Here is a 27816-nt window from a genome sequence, read left to right as displayed (position 1 = left end):
TGTTGCGTTCCCGCTCCGAGCACAAAAATATACATAGAGCTTAGAGACGAATTAACGATACTACAGGGGCTCTTCTGACAAAACAAAGCATTCACAACAGTTGTGCGACAAACAAGAACTGCATTACATTATAAAGCTTATTTTGAGTAGGTACAAATCCGCTATGTAGGTAACATAAGATTGACATCAGGCCTAGAATACGAGAAAGGGAATCATATTTCAGCACCAGGAAGTGTGATTTTCTGGAAACTTCGCTACTGCAAGAGTAGTGTTTACCGACCTTTTCCTACATATCGACTGAGTGGACTGAGGAACTGCCCTCAGCTTATCTTTAACGAAGTCCTCCTTGGAGGACTTAGGTATTATTCTATTATATATTTTGTGTTGACAACTAATGACCCAATATCAAATACAATATGCTCGTTGTCCAATTCTGCTGAGCCATATTATTTTAATTAGCTCATATGACTGGTAATGGTAGTTGAGAGCCCCAACAAGATCCACAAGGCTGTCAGATTGTTCCACGATCTAATTGAACGGGGCGATGTGATCGAGTGCGAGAAACTCCACAAAAAGCACAATCTAGACGTTAATGTACCATTGGTGAGTTAGAATATTCAGATTTTTTTGGCTAGATCTTTTCAAGAAATAAAATATCAAGTGATAATTAGCCATCTAAAATCTCGCCGTAATTATGTTTAAATATGTTTCAAGAATCTTTTTGTTTTTTCACGTCTTACTACAATTTGTTTTCTTCAGGGAAAGGAGAAATTTACGGCTTTACACAAAGCCTGCTATTACGGGCATTTGGAGTGTGTCCATTGGTTGGTGTGGCATACAGCTGATATGAATGTGCGCTCTATACAAGGCTGGACTCCTGCCCACATTGCTGCACTCCGGGGCAAGGAGCAATGTGTCGAGGTAGAGCAACTTTCTTTCAGTATTCTGGAGAGTTTATCTTGCTAAATACTTCTCTTATTTTCAAATAATCAGTTAAATAACAGCTCCAACTGTTGTTCAGGCTCTGATGTGCCACAAGGTAGACCTGACAACACAAGACGAAAGTGGACAGTGTCCCATTCATTTGGCAGCAGCACACGGCAACACGTTCACTCTACAAACAATCTGTAGAAAAGGAGGAGACCTTCATCTCAGAGATATCAATGGGTGGAGGGCAGTTCACCATGCTTCTCACAATGGAAAACTAGGTTACCTTCTGGATAATTTAACTAGTGCTACGACTCATTAACCTCAGTTTTATGGTCGATAGCACTTTTTCAAAATGTATCCTTGTAAGCCTTACGCAAGCTATCTATTCATCCTTTAGACTTCCAAATGGGACCTTATGAATATTTTATAAAGATCTACATATATTTGACTCTCCATTAAACTAGGATTATTAATGAGCTGACAGACTTTGTCCATTAACAGCTCTCACAAAATGTCAGGATGCGTACAGACAATAGTAAAATGGGGAGGAGATCTGGACACAGTAACCCTGGTGACTGGAGACACGCCCCTCCACCTTGCTGCGGCACGTGGACACCTCTCTGTTGTTAAATACATTATCTCCAGTATAGAGGATTGGGTCGAGATACTAGCTGCTATCAATAATGATGCTGAAACTCCGTTAGAGAAATCTGTACTGAACATGCAACATGATGTTGTGGACTATCTGTCAAACTTACAAGTGAGCCTGTTTTCTGTAGATAGTAGTGTTTTAGTTTAGCTTATTCATAACATGGTGACTAAGTGTTTGTGATTTAAATAATTTAATAAAATTGATGAACTAAAATGTATTTTATCAATGTATAAATCTATTGAGGTAATTTGTGTAACAGAAACTCATTTTAGTAGTGATATATTAGATGCCGAAATTTATATTGAAGGATTTAGTATGTTTAGAAAATATAGAGATTTTAGAATTGACAATTCCACTGGCAGTATAAGTGGTGGAGGAGGCTCTATAATTTATGTTAAAAACTGTTGTAATGCTTCACTAGTGAACTCTTTTTTAAAGGCACCGGATTCTTTAGCTGTTAATATCAACACATCAGGTGGACTGATTAGTATTTGTTGTATTTACAGATCCACTTCATTGAATTTAGAACAGAATAATGCATTAATATCTTGTATCAAGAGCATCTGTAGTGAAAGGAATGATTTTGAAACACTCCTTTTAGGAGATTTTAATTTACCAAATGTTTTATGGGAAACTGGTAGCATAAATAGTAATATTGCTAGCAAGAACCAGTTTTTAGTTACTCAACAGAAATTCATGGATGTTTTCAATGACAGTGGTTTAACTTGGTATTTCACCAACGAGACAACTAGAAGACGGCTTGTGAAGGATACTCTCCAGGAGAGTCTTCTTGATCAGGTCCTGTATACAAATGATGCTCTTGTCAACGGTTGTAAGATCGTTTCTCCGCTTGGTAAGAGTGATCATGTTGGGATACTTGTCGAACTAGTTGTTTCGCCGGATACTAGCAAATGTTTAAAAGAGAAGATTATCAAACCTATATGGGGTAAGATTTCCTCTGAAGAGTTATTAAATTTTAGTTTGAAAAATATCGACTGGGATTATAGTTCTACCAATGATGTTCAAGATAAGTGGGCTGAATTACATGGTAAACTGGAGACTGTTGCTGCAGCTGTTCCGACTGCTTCGGTTTATCTCGACAACAGACCTGTCAAGTTGCCATGGAGTACATCTGCACTTAAACGAATGAGAAAGAATAAAGATAAAGCATGGGCTGAGTTTGATATTAATCCATCTGATGTTAATTTTAGTTATGCAAGTAGCAAACAACATACTTATGAAGTAGCAGAAATTAAAGCTAAAGTTAACTATGAAAAGAAAATTACATCTAATCTAAAGCAGAATTGTAAGTCTTTTTACTCTTATTTACGAAATAAACGTCAAATTAAATCAAGTGTGGTTTCTTTAGATAGAGGAGATGGTACACGCACAGATAGTTCAACTGAGTCAGCTGAGGTACTCGCAAGTGCCTTTAGCTCTGTTTTTGCGCGTGAACCACCTGGCCCTCTCCCTAAAACTGAGAATTTAAGACCTGACAATGAGAGTATTGATGATATTGATGATATGGAAGTCAGCAGTTCTGATATAAAAAAGCAACTTTTAAAGCTTAACATTTTTAAGAGTTCTGGTCCGGATGGTGTTCATCCGAAGTTGTTGAAATCGCTAGCTTATGACAACAATTTTGTTGAAGCATTAACTAAATTATTTCAAAAGTGTTCAGATACAGGATCTTTACCTGCAGTGTGGAAATCTGCATCTGTTGTAGCATTGTTTAAAAAGGGTATTAAATCGGACCCCTTAAATTATAGACCAGTTTCATTAACGTGTATTTTGTGCAAAGTGTATGAAAAGTTGGTGAGAGCACATGTATTAAATTTTCTAGAACATCGAATTTCGAAGCATCAGCATGGATTTGTTAAGGGTAAATCGTGTTTATCTAATCTTTTAGAGACATTTGATGACATTCTTGACATTTTAGATGAAGGTGCCCCGGTTGATCTTCTATACTTTGATTTTAGTAAGGCATTTGACACAGTCCCCCACTTTAGACTTCTGTCTAAATTGGAAGGCTTTGGTGTCAAAGGAAAGGTTTTAGATGTTATTAAAGATTTTCTGACAGACAGGACTATGAGGGTTTCTGTAGAAGGACAATGGTCCGAGGTTAAACATGTTTTATCTGGTGTTCCTCAGGGGTCAGTTCTAGGCCCTCTCCTATTCATTCTGTATATTAATGATTTGCCTGACCTTGTAAAAAATAAGATAAAGTTATTTGCTGATGATCTTAAATTAATTGGTAATGCAGCTAACCACGGTAGTGTTGCTGAAGATATCGAAGAATTAGAAGTTTGGGAAAGTATTTGGCTTTTACAATTTAATCCTGCCAAGTGCAAAGTAGTGCACATTAATTTTAACAACAATCCTAATTTAAATTATAAGGTAAATGGTATAGAACTTGAAGTATCTGCACAGGAAAAGATTTGGGGGTTATTACCCATAGCTCCCTGCTTTGGAACGAACAGATCAAAGCATGTATCGCTAAGGCAAATCGTATGATTTGTTGGATTGTAAGGAATTTAGTTATTAGAGAAAAGGTTGTTATGATTGCTATATATAAAGCTTTAATAAGACCTCATCTTGAGTATTGTGTCCAATTGTGGAATCCACCTGCGGCTCATGGAAGTTGGGGGACTGTTTTGGAGCTGGAGAGCGTCCAGAGGCGGTTTACCCGTCTGATTGATGAGGTGGGTACTCTTCCTTACAGCCGTAGACTGGAAATCCTCAATTTGACAACGCTGGCAGAGCGGCGAATACGTGGGGACCTTATTGAAGCTTTTAAGGTTATTAATGCTATGACTGATTATGGTTCAGACTTGTTCAGACCAAGCAGATCAGGTCTTAATCTGGTTTCATCCAATAGATGTAGTAAAAGTGTGACAAAGGTCAAGAATATCCAGAAGTCTTTTCTCCCGGAGCGAGTTATTCCATATTGGAACAAACTCCCTCCGGACGTCAAGAACTCTGTGACAGTTTTAGGTTTTAAAATTAAATTAGAAGGATATAAGATAGATATGATTTCTAAAAGTATTACAAATGATTGCTTTTTTTGGAATGTTTCTAATGAAGTTTTAGTAAGAATTGAGGGAGCCAGTTATGTCAGTAATAAAGAGAAACATAACAATTATCTTTGGTTCCATCCTTATGTGGCAAAGAAGCGTTTTATAAATCTTTATTCCACTGGGAAGTTTTTAAAATAGGATAATGTTTTTGATGAAATTGTTTTTAAATATTGTATTTAATAATTAATTAATGTTGGTGGGGAAATATTTATTATATATTTTTTCACACAGTGCGATGATAGTTTGTAGACATGTGTGATGATGTGATGTCATAAATTTTACTTTACTTTACTTTATTATTACCAACACAGTTTGCTTCACAGCTAAAAACTCGTCCTATTTCAGATAAATGAACTGAATGAAGTTGATGAGGGGTTTCCACTACACACTGCGGGGGCGCAAGGGGACATTCCCGCTCTAAAACGAATGATAGGTACTGTTTTTAATGTTATCAGTTATCACTTATCAGTCGTTAAATCTGTTTTTGCAAGTTGGTTAAAGTTTAAAAGGTGAGTTGTTGCCTATCCTTGAAAACCTCCCCTGATAAAACTTAAAATAAAGAATGAAATGCAATCCAGGAAGCGGTTTGTATTCTGTTAACGCACGAGATGATCATCAATCAACTCCAGCTCACAAGGCTGCTGGACATGGACAAGTAGAAACTCTAAGTTGGCTTATAGACAACGAGGCTGATAGTAAGTATAGTGTAGTGCAGTGGCGTAACGTTGCCTGTTGGCGCCCCCCTGCCGAAAAAAGCGCCCCCCCCCCTGTTGGCGCCCCCTCCCCTTTTGGTGCCCCTCCCTAAAATTGAACAAATTAGGTGATTTTAAAGAATACTCCGGTAAAATCTCTAAAAAAGTGTGTATTTAGAGCAAAACGCGCAGTTTTGCTAGTACTTTAGTTAAGTTTTCGAAATTGTCCCACATTCAAACGACGATTTGGCGCCCCCCTAAGACGGCGCCCCCCTGCACAGCGGGGTCAGCAGGGCCTTTCGTTACGCCGCTGGTGTAGTGAGCAAGGTATTCTTTTCCTGTAATATGCAAGGGGCTGGTTTTTTTAATGAACCCATTTCAAATTGTATTACCTTAATTTGTATTATACCATTTAACTTGTATACATTATACAAGACACAAGTATATGTATATGTCAACTTTCAGTTGAGTTGGTAAACGCATCTGGAGAGAATGTGAAGGATGTAGCTAAGAGGTTTGGTAAAGTTCAGTGTGTGGAGATGTTAGGAGGTTACACCGAGGACGAGGAGGATGATACTTCTCCGGAAGGTGAAACGCAACAAAATAATTTGTTATAATTTCTTTAGATAAGAGATTGTTTAGCGCTTTTCATGATTTGTTCAGATCTTGACTCTTCGATTTTCTTTAATCAAAACTTGACCTGACTAACATGTAGAGTTATTAGTGAGGGCTCTCAACAAAGTGGATGTTCTGGAAGAGGAGCTGAAAGAAGCAAAGATAGCAGTTCATCATATGGGTGGTACTATACCAGCTGACACTCTGCCGGAACGAAATGCCGTTCTGTCTGAGGCACAGGTACACAAGCGCGCAATAAGAATATATGGAGCGCGCGAACAAATTAAATGTATGCAAATAGTATTCATCAGTAACGAGTGTAATATATTATATTTCGATCTTATAAATAAAATATCGATCGGCGATCATCGATCAATTATCTATTACATAACATGTGAACATTGGAAATGTTAATATTGCAGTTAAATATTTTCACTCTGTTCTGTAAGCGCTAAATAGCACTAGCCACTTATCACGAGTGTGATAAGCTGAAACACCGATCGAATTCAGGAATTACGAGAAATGTTAGAATATGAGCGTATCAAGCGAGAGAAGATGGAAGCAACAATAGTAGAGCTCAGGAACCAGGTACTGTTTTCGTCACAACACCATGTAAACAAGAGCCGCGCAGAACTCTTTTATTTGACCTTTCAATTTTCATACTTCTTACATTTACATGCTGTTCAATTTAAACAGAATAGGCGTATTTTATACGTTGATCAATCTAAAAGCACTTTTCAGCTGGGTGAATTATATCACAAAGAAAACACGCCTGCAGTTGCTAAGTCTACTCCAGAAGACAGCAAAGATAACGACTCTGACAGCAGTACCTACAGTACCTCATCTTCTACTATCTCTAAAAAGAAAAACAGTAAGCCGAAAAAGAAACGAAATATTAAAACTCCAATAACTAGAGGTGTTTTTATTAGTACTGCAAAAAGTAGCAGCGTTGATTCACGATGTCAATCCTTCGCAGCTCGGTGAGGCACAGTGGTGCATCTCGCCGATCTACCGAAGGATTGATGCATAACAACAAGACACGCGCTAAAGACGCGCATTTTCTGAGTGATGTTAACGATAGCTTTAAATTCACTGATGTCATTATTATTCAGCGTGACCGGTAATAGTTTAAAAATCAGAAGGAGAAAACACATGTTTAAATTACTAAAAAAGGAGTATCACTTTACAGGATTGAATTTAAATATAGTCATAATAGATAAGAGAGGAATTTGTTTCAATCAAACTAGATGAATTGTTGTAAATGCTTAGATCAAACTATCAATCTACAGGCTATCGTCAAACATGTTGCAATGCGTCATCTTCAGTGACATAATAGATAAGAGTTTATTAACTATCATGCCAACTTTAGAGACGGTAACCACATTAAACTAAAGTTTTCCCAATCAATATAAAGGGTTTATACAAAATAAAAGGTTTATGCACTAGACTGCGAGACAATTAACCTTATGCAATGCAGGTTAGTATAACTATAATATCGGACTGAGTTGAAATTTCTGAGAGCATGATACCCCAAAATAAATATATGCCTGTGTCTGGCAATAGCGTTCAGATGGCTTCCGAACTTGTGCGGATAAGATAATATAAAAAATACAAATAAACTATAATAACAATCTGAAAATTAATGTATCAGTACAGATCTTATACTCGAAATCAGGCACTTTCAAAACATTTCTCTTAAATTATCTTTCTTAACACCGTTCAATTGTAACTTTAAATTAAAATATTATGATGATCCGGACGATGATAAATATTAAATTACAACTGATTATATTTATGGATTTCGGCCTGTCGATGCTGGAAGCTGATCAGCTAATCGTTAATCGTTACCATGTGACAAGAATAGTATGATGAACCTCCCAATCAGTATCTATGTATCAAAAGAAAATATTGATCTAATTCAACTCGTCGGGAGCCCTTTTGAAACATCTCGAAGTTAGAGTGCAGAGTGCATGATTACTGATTATCAGCACGATTGGGTGAAACAAAGACGAAACCGTGTGTTGATTAGAATTAAAAGAGGAAGATATTTAGTGATAAATTGTGCACTCTTGCATTTAAGTTTTAATTGTTAGACTTGTTCGATGTAGGGCCTTTAATTTAACCTAATACTAATGGAGTTACTTAATACTTGGTAAGTCTAGGGAAAACAGGTGCTAGTTGTCGGAAATGAAATGGAGTCTGTTCCTGATCGAAGTTACATGATGCTGATAGATTTGATGCAGCTCAGCACTCAGCAGCCACTGTCTTCAAATAGAGTGTTCCAGTTCTGCAATCTGCAGTCTCAAATGTTTTCGCCCAGCTTTTCTTTTCATCGTGGTTATAGAAGACAGACCTGAAGAAATACTAGTATAATGATAATATAGGTAACATGTCCAGAATGAGTAAAATTGTATTATCGGCAAATTTACTTATGTGAAAACTCCCAACAGGGTGGCGCTGGCCCAGAAGTAACTGCACACAAGCAACCCTTTAATGATCACGCACGTAATTTGTGTGAAAATATGTAACTCATTTAACGAAGTCAGTGAAAAGAACCTACCTTTATTTACCAATGTCGATTTTTTGCTTGTGATGAAGTAGTCCTCGCAAATGTGAGATATGTATGTAGTTTGTTTTTAAAAGTAGGATTGTAGTCATAGTCGATGTATAGCGACGGTAGTTTACCAGCAGCTCCCTGTACAAATAGAAATGTGGTTTTTATATAATATTACTAGTTAAATTAATGAGTACAATGCAGGAATAAAAAAATGTGTCTTAAATGTTTTATATTAAATGTGTTATAATTATAATATTAACCACCTTATATTCGTATAATATGTACTCACAAACAATGATAGTCCCAACTGTTTTTAATTGCTTATAATTTAAACCTTCTTATTAAATAATTTAGATGACTGTGTCTGATCTAAAATTGCACGAGAAATAGAGAAAATTAGGTCTCAGACAGAACTCGACCGGGATATAACCGGCGCAGCCGGAATACCGGCTGGTATTTGGCGATTTTGTACCAGTACCGGCCGGGATTTTGGTTTTAGCCGGGATTTTTCCAAAATAAATTCAGTTTTTCTCAACGTTAATTTGAGTCCAAAATTAACAAATCTGTGAACATTTTCCTAAAACATTTTGACGAAGTCATTGAACAATGGAGACTGGAGTCAATCTATATTTAACATAATCATGGGTGTACGAATTATGGACTTCTTTCTGACTTATGACTTAATTATTGTGACTAAGTGTCACGGCTCACGGTCTTGTGTTACCGAGGGACAAGTAAAACAGAGTTCTCCGGGTAAAGAAAGCATTAATAAATGCTATTCAGTATTCATCCTATTCAATTATTCAGGTAAGGTGATGTAAACTGTAAAGTGATAAGCTCCAACGTCAAACACCATGTTCAATTAAATAAGTTTAAGTAACCAATACCAGATCACAGGATTGTTATAGTTACGGAGACTGTTGGAAACGATGCAAACCAGGATCGGACTCCTATCAGAAATAGTCGACCACCGGTCCAGCCTCCCTCAAACTCAAATGCCCTACCACTACCCCAGACCACATCCACCTCTTCAGCCAGGAACAGCGCTCCCACTATACCACTACCAGCAGTTCCTACCGCCTCAGAGGATACACTGCACGTGCCCGTTATTCCTCATGCCTCGTCTTAAATGTCCAGTCCATGAATCCTAGTGCATCAAGTGCGAGTATATGGGAAGTGCCAAAAATCTCAGCTCTTATTCAGGAGAAATCCAAAAACCACTCGTTACCGTTTATTGCACTTACGGAAACGTGGCTCAAGTCCTACATGTCAGACAAATACAAAATGTGCATCACCTCTTTCTCCTGCTGAGCAGAACCTCCCCCTTAAAAGTAAACAAATCTGCATCGCCTCCCAACGACAATCCAGATATATTAAGCAGCAGAGACAATCATTTAAGGAGACTTCGATATCTATCAGGATCATGATTATACTGCCTGAGAACTCAGCACTTCAGGATGAAACATATAATATTTGGTTTTCTCGATTTCATTCATATTTAGACAGAAGTCCGTGTAGATAATTGGTTATAGAATAATTGGATATAATTTTATGCGAAGTTGTGTCTGCGAAAATATACGTGTGAACTGGTCATCCCGCAAATGCTGAAAAAGTAGATGTTACCTATCATAAAATAACCGCTCGCACCGTACAGTGTACACGACAGAGTTGTGACTGCGTTTACAAATTCTTTATCATATTGATGTGTTGCCATGGCAACCGAAACTCCATCGGAAGATCGGCCTGTAAGGCATAATCATGATAATACACAGTATCAAAACATTGCCATTGATATCATAGCAACATTCCAGAGATTAGATTATGTGTGTGTAAGAAAATGTATGTTATAGTATTATACAGTCTGCTAGAACATTCCGTTTACACATGGTGGCCGATAACAACTTGTTTAATTTATCTCCGAATTACACACAAATTTCTGAAAGTTTCGCAGACTTAAATCAATTACAGAGGGTGTGGCTATTGGCCAGCCCCTCTATTTCACTATTATGGTTGAAACTATAAGAATACAGATTATATTGTTACAGTGATTTTACAAAAGTCGAAACAGTAAACACCAATTTGTAGGATACTTTAAATCACACCAAAATTGGTCCCAGAATGCAATGAAATCTGATGGCGTCTTTTCAGTGAAAAAGAGGCCACACTCTCTGTAATTGATTAAAGTTTACGAGACCTTTAGAAAATGAGTTATATAACTTGCAACTTAAACTAAGATAAATTGAGTATTTATACTCAATTTATCTTAGTTGCATGAGTAATATATATATACTACCCACTATACCACTACCAGCAGTTCCTACCGCCTCAGAGGATACACTGCACGTGCCCGTTATTCCTCATGCCTCGTCTTAAATGTCCAGTCCATGAATCCTGTGCATCAAGTGCGAGTATATGGGAAGTGCCAAAAATCTCAGCTCTTATTCAGGAGAAATCCAAAAACCACTCGTTACCGTTTATTGCACTTACGGAAACGTGGCTCAAGTCCTACATGTCAGACAAATACAAAATGTGCATCACCTCTTTCTCCTGCTGAGCAGAACCTCCCCCTTAAAAGTAAACAAATCTGCATCGCCTCCCAACGACAATCCAGATATATTAAGCAGCAGAGACAATCATTTAAGGAGACTTCGATATCTATCAGGATCATGATTTTACTGCCTGAGAACTCAGCACTTCAGGATGAAACATATAATATTTGTTTTCTCGATTTCATTCATATTTAGACAGAAGTCCGTGTAGATAATTGGTTATAGAATAATTGGATATAATTTTATGCGAAGTTGTGTCTGCGAAAATATACGTGTGAACTGGTCATCCCGCAAATGCTGAAAAAGTAGATGTTACCTATCATAAAATAACCGCTCGCACCGTACAGTGTACACGACAGAGTTGTGACTGCGTTTACAAATTCTTTATCATATTGATGTGTTGCCATGGCAACCGAAACTCCATCGGAAGATCGGCCTGTAAGGCATAATCATGATAATACACAGTATCAAAACATTGCCATTGATATCATAGCAACATTCCAGAGATTAGATTATGTGTGTGTAAGAAAATGTATGTTATAGTATTATACAGTCTGCTAGAACATTCCGTTTACACATGGTGGCCGATAACAACTTGTTTAATTTATCTCCGAATTACACACAAATTTCTGAACGTTTCGTAGACTTAAATCAATTACAGAGGGTGTGGCTATTGGCCAGCCCCTCTATTTCACTATTATGGTTGAAACTATAAGAATACAGATTATATTGTTACAGTGATTTTACAAAAGTCGAAACAGTAAACACCAATTTGTAGGATACTTTAAATCACACCAAAATTGGTCCCAGAATGCAATGAAATCTGATGGCGTCTTTTCAGTGAAAAAGAGGCCACACTCTCTGTAATTGATTAAAGTTTACGAGACCTTTAGAAAATGAGTTATATAACTTGCAACTTAAACTAAGATAAATTGAGTATTTATACTCAATTTATCTTAGTTGCATGAGTAATATATATATACTCTCATTTTTTTAGAGCAAACGTAATTTAAATGGCTAAACACAATTCAATAAAATTTGGCTCGATCCGATTATCCAAACTATCAAATAAATGCGAAAATGAACCTTCTTTTGAAAACAATGAACACAAATATGTTTCGATTTGACAAATTTCTCGAACCAGTGGTGGTAGTAAGTCATACCAGAACCAATTATTTCAATTGGGCACTCAGTGACTGAGCTATTAATGCCAACGTTTGCACACTGACTTTCGGCCCACCCTGTATATTTATAATATACGGCTGGAAAAAATGTAACTGGATATCTGCCACAATGCTGCTATTATTAAGGTTAAAGTAACATTTAGCACATAAAGAAGTCTGGTTTGCTAGGTTTTAATTAATTAATAACAAATAAAAATGAGTTAAGACTACAAAAACGGTCGATAGAACCTAATTATAATACCTGTATCGAGAACTCGACTTCAATGCACTGATAGCGTTGGTACTAACATTCTATCAAATTATTTCATATCTTGAGACTTGATAGCTGCCTGAAACAGTTTTGAGTCAACATTATCGTGATATTCTAGAAATTGAAACCAATTCTCAACTTTAAAAAAGCAGGTTTCAATAAATGCCATAGAATTAAATTCTACCTTTTTAAATTTTAAGAATTTGTTGATTTATTAAAATTCTGTCTCAATTAATATATAAGGGTACATGCAATGTATTTCGACACGCACTGTAGACTCACTTATTGGATTCGTGCTAGATGCTGTGTACGTCACCCTCTTAACCACCTCTATGGCGAAGATGAGGATGGTAAGTGCAAGTACAGTAATGTGAGGAGAGGATGGGTATCATTTAGCATATTTTTGCTGTAGGTGTAAAGTAGCTCTTAGTCAAGGAGTATATAAATGACGGCACGACAAGGTTCTGCAACAGATCTCTGAACATGTTATCTTGTGAGCGCCGAGTGAACACTTATAAGAACAAGGCCAGCGATGTAAGACAGTATCATTGACTTAGTCCATGCTGGGAGGAAAAAAGCAAGTACAGACGACCGAAAGGAGTCGTGGTTTGGGATCCTGAGTGGGTCTCGATATTGGATAGTGCTTTTATATATCGGACCTTATGATATTCTCAAGGTCACCAAGACGGCACAGTCTTATGGCGGGAGGTAACGGTACCATCTAAAGAGCAGATTGCTGAATCATACAAGTAAAAACTCTACCGGTACAGCAGTCTTACAGCAGACTGAGATTCAAGCGAAAGAAGTGTGCTGTTATAATTATGCGGTTAAAGTTCTAGCACCGGGAGTAGTTGTTCACGGTTTGGAGAGAGCTGAGTAGGCTAGTACGGGATAGAAGGGAAGAAGCAGCTCACTGTTCCAGATGGATCTACTTCTTATCAAGGAAGAAGGAGTGGTAGGTATAGTAAGGAAGATTGGAGCCTAAGAGTTAACTTAACATCTAGAGGTACCACAAACTTTATCTCGTCGCCAATTGCGAGCTTTAACGGGTTTCCTCAAGTGACTCGATGGTTTAATTGTGACAAATCATGATACGAACTTTGATGAACCCATAATAGTATAGTGCAATAATACTATGATAGTATTCTCATAAGTTCTACCCTTGCAACCGAGTACAATGTACATACTAAGTGATATCAAGCTGCAATCTAAAATTTATTAATTGAATCTCAAAATAACTTCAAATTTTACCTAATAATTGCGACATCGTTGGAAGTGAGAAATAAAATACATTAAATTTTAATCCAATTCTGCGAGAGAAGATTTGCCCAGACAGCTGACAAGAATGTATTACCATACTTCCTGTAAATGTGGTAGTTATTAGGTCATATCAAACTTGAAAATTATGTCAAAGTTTTTCTCAGTCTCTGGTGTCAATCACCAGTAGAGTGCCCAGCCGCACCAAAACAACCTGCGATTTTTACGTGGGAAACATCGTATAATACACATGCTATACACTCTAGTTTTATAGCAGCTACTGATATCATGCGGCAGTATTAATAAGCATACAAATTCAGCGGAAAAAATTGTAAAGACGACACAAATTCATGCGGGATGTTAATAAATGTGTCCATGTTGAACTCAAACTCCGACAGAATAATATTTCAAATCGGATATATTATAATTAATCAAATGGTATCTGCTCATGTTCCGTCTATATAAACTACAAAACTTAATAAATTAGTGAAGTTCTGAAACAAAGATCACGACTAGGTTTTATCAAAATTGAAAAGAAAACCGATCGAAGTGCACTAGAGATATAGTTTAAGTTTAAAGGGTCATCATTACTAAAATCTCTTCCTAGCTCCTAGCAATCAAGTTGTTAGTCCTAGTTCTACACCCAAACAAGTACAAAATTACAGCCTTACATTTTGAAATTTTTCGATATCCAGCTCAACATAAGACTTCGATACCAATAATGCATAATGGGTACATACCGATGATCGGTGTTCGTAAATATTTGATTATTTATAGTATTGAAGTTTAAAATCTTCCTAATTATGTAAGAAGAACAAAAGGAATCACGTACTAGTGTGCTGTTACGAAAAACAACTATTTAATAAAAATAAATTAACAGTATTCGAGTACAAAATTAAAAATACAAACTCCAACATAATCGACAGACAAACTCAATAAATGAAGATTTCGTCGTGAAACGAGCTATATATACAGCTATAACGTAGCGCTCGACTCCAGTCTGAACCAAAATTAAGTCGCGTTCGTAGGAAATTGACCACCAGCTGCTGGTGGTTCGAATGTTGGTTTGCACACTACTGTGGTTGCGAGAAGCATTATTTGATGCGCGCGCGACCCAGTAGTGCATCGCGCTACAAGTAGCAGCGCGACCAGCATTGAATGAGAATGCCTCTATCAGACAATACAATGTTTAACGATAAATTTGTTTTGAAAACGAAAAATAAGCCATACTTCGCCAAGTTTTGAAGCTCCAATATGTTATAGAGTTATAGCATGTCGCATGACCTTGATTGATTAATTAAATTAAAAGAAGAGATTCGAGTGAATAATTTATTAATTTAATAGTAACCATTGACCCGACCACGATTGATGACGCTTTGTTTTTCCAGTTTAAACACGATTTATATTCCATTGTACATATTATGTTGAATTTTATTAAATTTACTGAATTTGATGGTCTTACGCCTATTTTTATAACTATCAGAATAGTTGTAGTTATCTATGCACTAACGTAAAACAGCAGTGGTGAAACGTTCCACCCTCCTACCGGTCATTTTCATATTTCAGCTTACCGCGACCCAAATTTCACTGTTTTGACCACATTTTTCTTGAATGATCATATAGCAAGGTCACTGAGGATGACACAAGACACGATTGAGGTACTGAAACTTCTATTCCCAAAGAAAGCTTTATTAAACGGAAAATCATCAGAATAGAAGAAGACATTTTGAAAGTTTTTTAGATAGAAGCTTTTCAGCCGTAATATTAAAATGTAGGATTTTTCCCGATTTTGACCCGGGGATATACTTTAATATACTTTAATATATCCCTATCTCCTTGGAGGCCTTCTTCAAAAATTGTTGCCCAAAATAAGCTTGAAATGCAATTCTTAATCTATTCCAAAAAGTTCTTGAAAAAATATTGAAAACTGATGGAGTTATTTCAATTTTAATGAAGTCATTTTGGCTAGTATTCCGAACCGAGATATTATGTGCAATTTTCCCAATTTTGTTCATGGAGGTCTTTTTACTTAGTATCCACTATATTAAACAAAAACTGAGTTTAGTCTCATTAAAAAATATTGAAATTTTATCGAATTTGGTCAAAAGCGGATTTGGGCAAAAGCGTATGCCCAAATATGGGCATATTTTTAAAAGCTCATAGCTCAGCCAATTTTGGACCAATCTGGATGGAAATTCATGTACTAGTCCTAAAACAGGCTTATCTTGCGAATCTGAGTGAAAAATATAGTTCATCATGTAAATCTTAACGAAGAATATAAATCTTCTAATTGTAGGTATATTAAAGTATATTAAAATGTAGGATTTTTTCCGATTTTGACCCGGGGATATACTTTAATATACTTTAATATGGTTGCCCCCCCCCCCCCCCCCCCCCCTTTTTGATCAGTGACCAATCAGTGAGGTCAGTGTGAGTGACACTAGTCACGATCGAGGTACTGGAACATGGAAGCTAGATTTCTAGAAAAAGCTTTATGATAAGGGGATCTTAAAATCATAAAAATTTACTCCCGGTAGTACAAATCAAAACACAAGCTTTCCTGGATCGAAATTTCCTGAGCGTTTTGACTGAATAATAACCTACGCTTATTACAATGATTATAAATTGATATTCAATCATGTATACTGTATAGCACTTGAACATATTGATTATTGGGGTGGATCACCTTAACATCAATCTGTTATCTGGCCACAAAACAGTATTCAACAAATTGTACGAATATCTTTCATCAGATATAATCAATAAAAATGTGAAAAATTACTATATAAAAACTCTAGAACTGCCACAGATATTTTTTAATTGTCACTTCCCAATTTTCATATAGTTCTAAAACAATTAAAAAAAGGTCAATGAAGTTAATAAATAAATAAAGCTACAGCAATATCGCAAAAAAGCTAAAGATTAAATTCTTCTTGTAAACTCTTCTCTTTAGCTTTAAAGACTTTGTCAATCTCTGCTTTGTGGTGTATAAACATTTGATGCACATTGTCTGCTGCTCTCTTCTGAACTTCCTTACTGTAGCCTCGCGCATTCAATGCTGTGTTGTGAGCTTCGTTCCTGATAGATCTGACACTGTCTAATGCCAGATTAGTTTGTGTTTTAGATTGCAAAACTAGTTTCTTCCTCAAATCGTTCGTTAGTTTGGGGGAGACAAGTTTGATAGAGTCACCACCGTGTACAACCGCGTCAAATGCAGTGTCTGAAATATTAATGTTATAATAGTCACAGAGCGGCTTATTATAGACAGGCTACTTATGTAAAGCAATCTCTCCGGCTCACAGTTCTATTTGAATCTTGTCAAACACAACTCTAGATCGTGCTCGAGTACCCCTTAATAAATCTGTATTTAAGGTCACGTGTCATGAAGTATATAACGTGGTAACCCTGGTTACTCTAGTTACCTTTATTTACAGCTTCAAGAATCTTCTCTTTTGCTTCAGGGTACACAGAACAATCAAGTATAATTGGCTTGCCGTACTCTGCTATGATATCACACAAATCAGTTACCTGAGATTAATAAAGTTGAAATGCTAAAATCACAATTATATAAATGTTTCTGATTCTTTTTTGACGCATTTTCGTCTGATGAAGTGGAGCTTTTAGAGTTTTGCTTAAAATCGGAAATATTTTAAAAACCGATTGAGCTAAACTGAGACTACTTACGGGCATTTTCTCGACCCCAATCCGGACGAAGACAGTTGCAAGTACAGCGGGGCTACTGCTCACGTTGATCGCTACTAATGTTCTGGACAAAGCGCTTATCTCACTCACAATTCTTCCGTTTATCTGAAGAAATTTGCTGTTTACTAATGTGCTCTCTATATTAATTTAAGTCAGTGATTTTCAAACCTGGGTGCCTCAGTTCACGGTCACATTAACAAGGCTTCTAAATAGATCATCCTATAATACAACGACATAATACTTTACTTCGGCCATGTCCAAGTGGTCAGGCATGAAGTTCTCCAGTAATCGTGTATTTAGTTGACTGAGCTGTCCCTTCCCCTTCTTTCCGCCTCCCCCTTTCCCGCCTTTTGTATTCGCTTTAGATTTCTTGAAGGCACACTGTTGTCGTGCTGTGTTTTCAGGAGCATTATATCGCCGAAGTACAGTCGACTGGGACGATGTAGTAATGGGTCGTGATATGGTTGTACTACTGAGTCGATATGTTAACCCTCTGCTACACACTGGAGTAACTGAAACCCATTAACAGTTAACAAAATTATTATCAATTTGAGCATCTTCATATACAATATACATTTCCTGGCTGAAAATCATACGTTTTCAAATACAGCAATAGGTTATCAAAATAACACCAACCTTCTAAAACTCTCTTGAAAAGTTGAGCTGCAGTTCTCAGTGATGTCATCCTGTATAAGTAATGATAAAAATCAAGATAATATAACATATTTAAATGCCACAGAAATAAACTGAAGTCTACAACTTATAATTTAGGATTTTTCGATCGAAATTATGCTTGGGTTTTGTTAAATGCAGCCAGAAATCGAATAATCACGCCAGAGTTACGAAATAATTCACTGTAAATAACAATTAAATAAAAATCGGAAGCCTGCAGTATAACGGCATAATCATAACTTATTCCCCTCGTTAAAGTTGAGTTTTTAGTGTTGAGACGGGCCACGGCTCGGTAAGTTTTAATTAACTAAACTTGGCATATTTATTATTCTACAAACTATAATTTAACATTTTTAATCGTTATTAAGCAAGGGTTTTGTTAAACACAGCCAGAAATCGAATAATTAGTGAAATCACGCCAGAGTTACGAAATAATTCACTGTAAATAACAATTAAATAGAAATCGGTAGCCTGCAGCAGAACGGCATAATCAAAAGCTGTTACAAAATCTGTACCTAGCAACGTCTTTTATTCTGTGATTAAATCTTATAAAAAAACGTTAGTCAAATCTATCAGCTATGAGAATTCTTGCGACGCCTTTCTTTAAATAACTAATCGTATACATACAATATCAGTATCAAATTAAACAAACTGTTCAGAAAGAACCCAGAAACTAAAAATATAAATACCATATAATTAATTACCAGTTCTAAAAATTAACAAAATCACTGCATAGAAAAGAGATTACATTTTAGTTCATTAAAGTTTCCTCAGATTCATCTAAAACACCAGGTCTACTTTCCCCTGTTCGTCTGTTTCCAAGATGAGATCCTTAACGTACTGAATTACATCAGGATTAAGCAGTATTTGCATGTGTTCGCCAAACTTAATTCCTGGGTAAACCTTGTGGTCTTTAAGTCGTTTGAATTTCTTACATTGCTCCAGGCTCCGTTGGTTGACAGTACCATCACCGGGACCGTCTATTTGGTTAGGTTGGTAGTCAGGGAAATACTTCGGCTTCCATCTGAGATAACAATGTCTTAGAGATTTTATTTAAATACAAAAATACATCGATAACCATGCAATGGATCGATCTAGCTATCGAATTTGCGAACATGACTGACGGCCGGACATACACTGCGCGCGTATTATTGCGCGACCATATCTAATTATTTTGTTTCGCGGCCACTGTTTACTCTATTCTGTAGACCTTCCCTTTATTTACTTTCCTCTAGACAAATACACGGAACCGCTTTAAAAACCGCTGCGCTTGGGGCAAGTATGCTACATGGGCGCAAGATTCGCCACAACTTCAGTAAAAACACTGAAACGTCTTAAGATGGTTTATTTTACGCTATAATATTATTGGTTTACCATCATAGCAACTATCGTAATCATTACATACCAAACACATACACTAAACCACTAAAACGGTAAGATATAGATGAGGGCAAGCTCGCTACAAATGGGGGCAAGAAATGGGGGCCCGCCACAAATTTTGATAAACAATCTCATCTTATTTACGTCGGTCAAAATTTAACCCGCCATGATATTAGCGAGTAAGGTAATTAATATGTCACAGAATGCATCACAAATGAAATATGATCTTCTAGCGGGTATCTTTATAATTTACTGTAAGAGGTAATATAATTGATAACTACAGTTCACTTACCTAAACTGAGCCGCAGTTGGAATTTCACTACCGTGTAAACAATACACATCAACTCCAGGGTCCGTCAAATCAGTCGATCCTTCCAACGTTTTCAAAATCTCTCGTCCATCAGGAAAACTGGGTATCAGAGGAGCGATCAATACAGGAAACGTAATTTAGTACATTATCTAGTAAATTATTAGTACATTATTTAGTAAATTGTTTAGTACATTATTTAGTACATTGTTTACTTGCTAAGGGCTGATTAATATGCGAGTGTTGGTCGATAAAACGACAAGTTATTCCTCATGCTCTCAGACTATGTTAACTTACCCTGCATCATCCAGAAGGTCTGCGTAATCGTGGACTGTGTAGTTTCTGTCTGGAGTAAATATTATCGGCTCCGTGTCATTCCAAAGCTGGAAGATTGATCAAGGAAAAACTGAGACAAGATAAAGAAATTAAAGACTGTTTAAGAGTCAGGTAGAGATAGAAAACAGAAAATAACCGATGTGATAGAAGCATATTAAGGAAAGATGAAACTGGAAGGTTTAAGCTGGGAGACGATTAATAAAATGGTCGACAGAATGTATCCTCACGAGACCTGACTAAAGACACCGAGGTAGTTGGTTGTCTGTATGGAGTATTCTCATTAGATTAACATTACTTGTTTCTTTTTCTTATTGGGCTTATTGTTTGCATAATTTTTGCAAAAGTCAGTACCCATGCGTTGGCCTTTATAGCTCAGTCACTGAGTGCCCGATTGAGATAATTCTTTCTGGCATGACTTAATATCACCACTCATTCGAAGAATACATCAAATCAAAGAATACTCGTGTTAATTTTTTTCGAATGAAGGTTAATTTTTGCATTTATTTCATAGATTTAATGATCAGATCTAGCCAAATTGTATTGAATTATGTTTGGCTATTCAATTTACATTCGCCCTGAAAAAAATGAGAGTTCTAGCTTATCAGATGACCGAGATATGAAGCATAACGAGTTTATTCATTACGTGTGATCAGGTGATTGTGTTGAAACTAGATCTGCATTATGAGTATCGTGCAGAGAGCCCAATTAAGGTGTCGTAGCACGCTATCACATGATTAGTGATTGGGTAATCATTGATTACCCAATTGATTTTGCTAAGTTCGAGATAAACAAATTGCTTGATAACTTCGTCATATTAAATCCGTTTTGCACCATCTCTTCAGATTATATTCCGTATTCAATGACCTATAGCAATATGTTACAACGGAGTCTTTAACATCTTCACAAACACGAGTATAAGCAATTCAATGTTGATTGGGTGCGGCCCCATAAATCGAATTTTCAAATATTGGTGACGGAATCCTCGAATGAATAGTGGCAGTATACCATCTGCAAAGTTACAGGTCTCAAATGTATGGGTACTGACTTTTGCCCCCCCCCCCCCCCCCCCCCCCCCCCCCTGTATTTTAGATGCCAACAACTTTGTAGAAAAGGGTACAGTGTAACCAGTTGTAAGTAAGACGAGGTGCAGTAAAAACCTGTTTACGTGGAAGGAGCCAGTAGATGCTCTGGAAGGAGCGCTGAAAAGCACGTACTGCATTTGCATCAACCAACACACGTGGAATGGACTCTATTTCCCCAGAAACCAGCGCTCTTAAAGACTTTACTGATCCTCCAAACACACCTGGATAAGTTTAGTTGTTATTGTGTTATACTTACTTTACTTTCTTGTAATTGGATTATTTTAGATGGTGTAAGTCAGGAGTGATGTATTGTTCATGTGACATCTCGTCGATATCATCGACTTTCTGTGCTTCTTACTCTCATGCACTTTCATTTCATAGGTTGATTTAATTCCAGTAAATGGTGAAAGTTACCTGATATGGCAATGTATCTTTTGATGTATTTGTGTTTCCAGCTAGAGCTTACACTTTTGAAGAATTGTATCATGTACAGATTACCCATACTGAAGACGATCAGTATTTACTATTCACGTTTATTGTTAATCTATCAAAATTAACTCATACTGGTTCTACATGAATATTTGAAACCTCAACTTTAAACTTGTTAAATTCTGAGTTCAATATAACAAACGGATTAGAGGAAAAACATAAAAACGGAACCAGATAGTCTGTAGTCTGTGTCTAGTTTCACTCAATTACATTTAAAAACACCTACCTATGGGCTAAGATATTTATTCGTCTTCCATTGTTCGTCTCATAGGTATCTTCTATCAGTGTTCGTAGATTTTTAAGATATAGTTGACCCGTCGGAGAATTTGCTCCATAACGGAAGTCGTAGGGTGCAGCTCTAAGATTAACCTGTAGGATAACGTAGGTTGCAGGATAATGTGTAGGATAATGTAGAATTATGTGTAGGATGTAGGATCTACAATCATGTATTTTAATGATGCTTTTATTCGTTTGAACACATGTACACTTTAACTAACTAAAGCTGGGAACTGAAAATATAAGACACTAACCCCTCTCTCATATCCAGGAATAGCAGCAATACCATCTACTACAGCTTTCATGTAAGGGTAGTATCCATTTTTATCAATATTTTCAACGCCTCCAGTACCTATTTATATATATGAACCATTTATAACTGGTATAATAATTTAATTGTCAGTCTGCCAACTCGACAGTACCTGAAAATATTCACTTTTTCCTGAGTAACCAGCAGACAGATGAGCGGTCTAGAAATACTGTCACACAAATTGTGGACTAAATAGAAATACACAAAGCAATGTTCAGGCACCAATTGTAGAGAGTAGACACCTACCCCCAAAATCATTGACTTTTGTTTCAACACCATCTCTGTTTTGAAAAGTGTTTTCTGTGAAGTTTAATAACATGTTATCAACCCAACAATCTATTACCTGGAGTAATTTTTAATCATTGAAAGGAATATCAAAATAATGTCATACAAAAAAACACTTGCTACTGTAATAGAAAATAGAACATTACTTGATTTTCTTAGTTGAATGAATATTAAAATCATTTGAGGTGATGCATAATAACTCTAAGGCTAACACACTGTAAACCAAAGGCATTACCTTAGGAACCATGCATTGAAAACACAGCCACAAAGTCGTCCATGCAGGACTAGATTTGTAACAGTACAAGTGGGGAGCTGATGTTTTGTTCCATCGTGCGTCTAACTGACTTCCAAAGATACCTATTTGGGAGAACTGGTTTATATTATATATTGATGTGTAAATAAACTTTGATTGGTTCCAGTATAGTATTATTGCGGTTGGACCATAATATGAAAATTAATATTAGGTGCTAATGAATGAAGTCAGATTTACCTGGTACAATGACCACAGGATCAACAGGATCATCATTTGTAGTCTGCAACTTGTTCCTTGTACTATCATTATCGGTAGTAGTTTGATTCAAACCAAGGGTATGGGTAGTGGCAGAAATAGAGAGGGAAATTAAAAGCTGTATAAACATAATATTGTGCAGAGGATTATAGTTGCAGACTAGGGCTGGATCACTGATCAGTGTGATGGTGTTATTTCAGTTCAGGATCCAAGCTATTTAGCATTCAAGCGGAGTTTCATTCAAGTAACATGGACAGCTGTAAAATAGAATTTGTTGGTCCAATTACTATTCAGTTCAATTTTAACCAAATCATGTAATCGTACAATCAATAGACATTGTAGTCAATAGAACATTAGTCAAGTATTGGGGGGGGAGGGGGGGGGGGGGGGCTGACATTATTAAAGTATATATTAAAATGTAGGTTTTTCCCGATTTAGGGGCGGGATATACTTTGATGTACTTTAATATACTTTATCTTTATGGAGGCCTTAATCAACAAGAATTTCGCCGCGGTAACACCACGCATGATCAAATTTCCCTACTGCCTACAATGTAATTGTTCTACTTTATTGTATCCCAGAGTGGTGTTTGGCGCACGTGATAATCGTTTATATCATATTAAGCGTGCAGAACTTGTAAAATTCTGCGCGCATCTGAAGTGTCGCTGTCGATCTGTATGTGGTTTGGTTGTAGATCATTTCATTTTTGCGCGGTTTTGTTTCGTGTTAACGAAGCGTATCATGTCACGTCATATTATTGCATCGTATGCCAACTTTATTGACTGTAATCAATTATTCTGTCTCATCTTAGTTATTATTTGTATCTAACATAAACTAATGCTTTTGATGCTTACATCTACAGCACCATCAACTATCGACTATCGAGCCTTTGATTTTATATAGGATTCTTTAAAAGCATACCGCAATCTTGATCTTAGTTGCTCCTTGAATGTAAATGTAAAGTAACATCTTTTGTCAACTATGTTTTCGCTTTTTACCATGAAGTGTCGATCAACTGTTCAGTAATTAGCAACGAGTTTATCAGCTGATATCATAATTTAATTTGTTTCGACTTGCTGAATTTTATCACTCGGTAATTTATCAAGCTTGTTTCACCAAAATAACATTTACATTGATGATTGATCCGCTCTGATGACTAATATGCTATATTAATGAATAAGAGTGAATTGTAACCCGATGGAAACCTGTGTAACAGTCGTCAAGCACCAAAAACTGGTTGCTATGCCTGTAATCAATTAACACATAACAGGCGTCGCGCGCGCAAAATAGACTCCTTTTATACACATAATTATAGGGGAGTGGTCTATATTGCGAAGGAGCAGACTTTTGTCGTCATCGCAGGTCCATCGGGCCACCTCATATATCCAAACCCGATTACTTATTCCCTACGATCTTTTTGCCTTCGGCAAGAGTAGGGAAAAAATCGATACCCACAATAAGCATGAAATGCAATTCTAATTAGAAAAATATTGAAAACTGATGGAGTTATTTCAATTTCAATGAAGTCATTTTGGCTAGTATCCCAAACCTAGATATTATGTGCAATTTTGTGTTTGTGGGATATGCAGTAAAACCAGTAATTTTTCACATAAAGTTAGTCTCATTCAAAAATATTGTAATTTGATCGAATGTGGGGCAAAAACTTTCAAATTTGGTGCTTATGCCCAAATATGTATGCCCAATTTAAGTATATTAAAATGTAGGTTTTTTTCCCGATTTAGGGGCGGGGATATACTTTAATATGCTTTAATATGGTCAGCCCCCCCCCCCCCCAGTATGTATTCTGTAAGTACTGTCAAATTTAAGGTTTGCAAAATGCAAACAAACAAGCTTCAATACCCTTTTCATGCATCTGCACAAGAGTGGTTTTACACTGTGCACAGCAGTGGCCTAACACTGTGAGGGGAGCACCATCTTAGGGGGGGGAGCGTTTCTACTTTAAGATGGGATGGGGTGCCAACAGGGGGCACTTTTTCGGTAGGGGCACCAACAGGCAACGTTACGCCACTAGAAAAATTTACTTCAAAATAAAGATTTTCTGGCTAACTAATTTAATAGTAGCTTTAAATAGTCCATGATAAATCATAGACCATGACTGGATTGTTATCAGCCAAACTCAAGTAGAAAGAGTGGAGACTGTGTGTACTTGAATCTGTAAATAACTATATGGAATCTAACTTGCTGCACATTAACCAAAGCAAATCGGTCTACATGTTGTTCAGACCTGGCAGGTACTCGTCCTGTGCACGTGTTCGCGAATATGGCTCTGAGAACTCACTCACGTTATCAGGCACCACACTTACACGAGTAGATAAAGTGAGATTCCTTGGTGTTATCATAGACCATGAACTATCCTGGGAACCCCAACTAGATAACATAAAAAGTAAACTAACTACAAGTATAGCTATAATTAAACGTATTATGAAGTTTATTCCAGAAACAGAGTACCATAAACTGTATGACTCCTTATTCAAGTCTCATATGAGCTACTGTATCAGTAGCTGGGGTGGTGTCACACCATCCAAAAAAGATGCGTACGCCTTCTATTTGGAAGCAAACCAAGCTTTGACCGGGCAGAGTACTATGAAACATGTGCACGTGCAAGACCATACAGTGAACACATCGCAAAAAGGAGCTTTGCTTTGGAAAACACTAAGCCAATTTTCAATACCGAGAAAATCATGTCAATCCACAACCTGTACATCCAACATATATCCACTGAACTGTTTAAAATCTTGAAACTGCATCAACCCATCTCTCTGACAAGTTTATTCCAAACAAGTTCCAGAACATGTAGCCAAACTATGCGGGTCCCCCGACACAAACTTGACATTTCTAAACACAATTTTGTCATCAAAGGTACGACTATGTGGAACAGTTTGATTGATAAAATATTCGACAAATGCACTCCTAATGAAAACAATGTCATGGTCCCTGGCTCTAGTAAATTTTCCGACCTTTCCTCCCCCATCTCAATTATCAAGAGCAGTATCAAAAAGCTGTTACTGGAAACCCAGCAATTGACAACACCTGGGCGTGAAATTGAGTGGCTCCCCCTAAATAGCTGGGGCATTGAACCAGCTTAGTTGATCAGCATCCCATCCCTTGCATACAATTAATTACAAAAGCGCTAATTATACCTGTTTCAAAAGCATCCTGTCTGGAAGTTCCCTGACTGCCGTGTGAATCTATTTTTGGATCTATTTTTATATTGATATGATTTTTATATACCTATATATCCATCGCATAATTTCCATGTCCGCCTGAACAAACCTGGCACCATCAAATCTTACCTCTAGAAACCCCAGAACAAATCAAGCCTAGTCTGAATTCAAAACTAGTTGACCAGCTACGTACAGTTTCCTGGACAACTGGAACCTTTTTGGGCCATGCACAAGCCAATAGCAGTGGGGTCTCCTTGTCCTTGGATCTGTGTTTTGATCCGTCTTTTCTTAAAATTTTCAATTTGTGTCACTTAGACTCACCTATTAAATGTTAATCGACACCACTGGTCCTAGTTAGATTTAGCCAAGGCACGACTACTCAAAAGTAACAGTTGAATAGGTGTGACATACTATTATATTCTTATAATTATATCATATGAATTGATTGCACTGCTAATAAATAAAATACTTTGTTTTACTAAAATACTTTGTTTTACTCACAAACTTTGTTTACAGCCCCAACTCCCCAACCATTTGACCCGATGAAAAATGATTCATGTCCAATACCATCACATGCAAACCATAAAAAATATTTATTTGAATCAATACTGAATATACACTCACACAATGCAGTGCGCGATTTTACTCTGAATTCCAAAAACTTGGTTAAAATTATTGTCTAAAATTAAAAATTATTTACAGGCTAGCTCAAATAATTTTAACGTAACACATTGATCCTTTAGTAATAATAAATGCAATTGAAATGGTTAATAGAATTTAACACACAATAGTAAAGGCTTTTACGGGCATTTTCTGATTGAACTGAGTTTCTCCGATTTTAGAGCCAAAAATATGCTAAAAAACCATGTATTTTGATATTTTGAGCGAGTTGACTTTGTTGGCATGTCAACAAAATTTGCATAAAGATAGTTTAAACACAGCCTTGTAGCGCGATGCGTTACTGTGCCGCGCCGCGCACTCAATAAGGCTTCTCACAGCGACTGGCTAGATGATATGCGCTACTGTGCCGCGCCGAGCTGCCATGAATTGACATCGTCAATTAAAACACAGCCGCACATGATTGCATTAAAATAATACATATTTTTTCAATAATAAATTGTTTCAAACAGTATACACATAATGTCACAATGACCCTATATAAAAATAACCCTTCAAAACTCAATATTTTGAAAATCACCCTTGGCCTTGTGGCTCCAAGTTCAAATCTAAACTGTCATCAAAATTAAGCTGTTATTTCAGGCCGGACTTTCTTGCGCGCGCTTCATTTTTGGTATTTAGGTGCTATATTTTGATTTTTTTCCAATAAATTTTGTAGTAACGACTAATTTTTTTAAATTTTTATCTAGACACTTATTTTACTTCGGTGTATTCCAACAGCCACAATGTTACACAATGTTAACAAGTGCCACAATGTTAACAAGTGCAACCAGCCAATTACAGGAAGCCGAAGGATCTTTTTGGCCAGTGACGGTTAAGGTAGTGTGTACCATACTTTCTTCG

At 36.7% G+C, this 27816-nt stretch overlaps 3 protein-coding genes across 4 annotated transcripts in view; 1 reads left to right on the top strand and 2 right to left on the bottom strand.

Annotated features, from left to right (window-relative positions):
• Window positions 1–468: 468 nt before the first annotated feature.
• Window positions 469–7210, top strand: LOC134814613 (ankyrin repeat domain-containing protein 42-like). 2 transcript variants are annotated; one of them, XM_063822743.1, is made up of 10 exons: window positions 469–603; window positions 760–921; window positions 1022–1208; window positions 1449–1690; window positions 5005–5092; window positions 5238–5354; window positions 5817–5939; window positions 6067–6206; window positions 6477–6554; window positions 6708–7210. In XM_063822743.1, the coding sequence occupies exons 1-10, from the start codon at window positions 475–477 to the stop codon at window positions 6948–6950; spliced, it is 1509 nt and encodes a 502-aa protein (XP_063678813.1). In that variant the 5' UTR covers window positions 469–474; the 3' UTR covers window positions 6951–7210. The 2 variants fall into 2 exon arrangements, with proteins under 2 accessions (XP_063678813.1, XP_063678814.1); XM_063822744.1 differs by having other exon boundaries at window positions 6076–6206; window positions 6708–7111.
• A 6575-nt stretch (window positions 7211–13785) lies between these two features.
• Window positions 13786–27816, bottom strand: part of LOC134814624 (phosphopantothenoylcysteine decarboxylase-like) — a 99856-nt gene continuing 85825 nt past the window's right edge. Inside the window, exon 2 of the transcript XR_010160186.1 lies at window positions 13786–13868. The gene's annotated coding sequence lies outside the window, so the exon portion shown is untranslated. The remainder of the gene's footprint in view (window positions 13869–27816) is intronic.
• Window positions 18305–23367, bottom strand: LOC134814616 (phospholipase A2 group XV-like). Its single transcript, XM_063822751.1, has 10 exons — window positions 23093–23367; window positions 22838–22959; window positions 22564–22660; window positions 22262–22359; window positions 21958–22100; window positions 21657–21745; window positions 21318–21463; window positions 20122–20207; window positions 19810–19926; window positions 18305–19161 (listed from the first exon to the last, which is right to left on the bottom strand). The coding sequence occupies exons 1-10, from the start codon at window positions 23238–23240 to the stop codon at window positions 18918–18920; spliced, it is 1290 nt and encodes a 429-aa protein (XP_063678821.1). The 5' UTR covers window positions 23241–23367; the 3' UTR covers window positions 18305–18917.

This window comes from Bolinopsis microptera, chromosome 5 (genome assembly GCF_026151205.1).
Source record: "Bolinopsis microptera isolate Bmic1 chromosome 5, MBARI_Bmic_1.0, whole genome shotgun sequence".
Lineage (NCBI taxonomy): Eukaryota > Metazoa > Ctenophora > Tentaculata > Lobata > Bolinopsidae > Bolinopsis > Bolinopsis microptera.
This window is presented reverse-complemented; position numbering and strand designations above follow the sequence as displayed.

Bases quoted from the DNA above. Each gene is read 5' to 3' on its own strand.
- LOC134814613 (XM_063822743.1), top strand. From the start codon at position 475: ATGGTAGTTGAGAGCCCCAACAAGATCCACAAGGCTGTCAGATTGTTC. The intron at 1,691-5,004 runs GTGAGCCTGTTT...GTCCTATTTCAG, and splicing joins ACTATCTGTCAAACTTACAA to ATAAATGAACTGAATGAAGT. The intron at 5,355-5,816 runs GTAAGTATAGTG...GTCAACTTTCAG, and splicing joins TATAGACAACGAGGCTGATA to TTGAGTTGGTAAACGCATCT.
- LOC134814616 (XM_063822751.1), bottom strand. From the start codon at position 23,240: ATGTTTATACAGCTTTTAATTTCCCTCTCTATTTCTGCCACTACCCAT. The intron at 22,960-23,092 runs GTAAATCTGACT...TCTCCCAAATAG, and splicing joins TCCTGTGGTCATTGTACCAG to GTATCTTTGGAAGTCAGTTA. The intron at 21,746-21,957 runs GTAGGTGTTTTT...GATCGTCTTCAG, and splicing joins ATAAATATCTTAGCCCATAG to TATGGGTAATCTGTACATGA.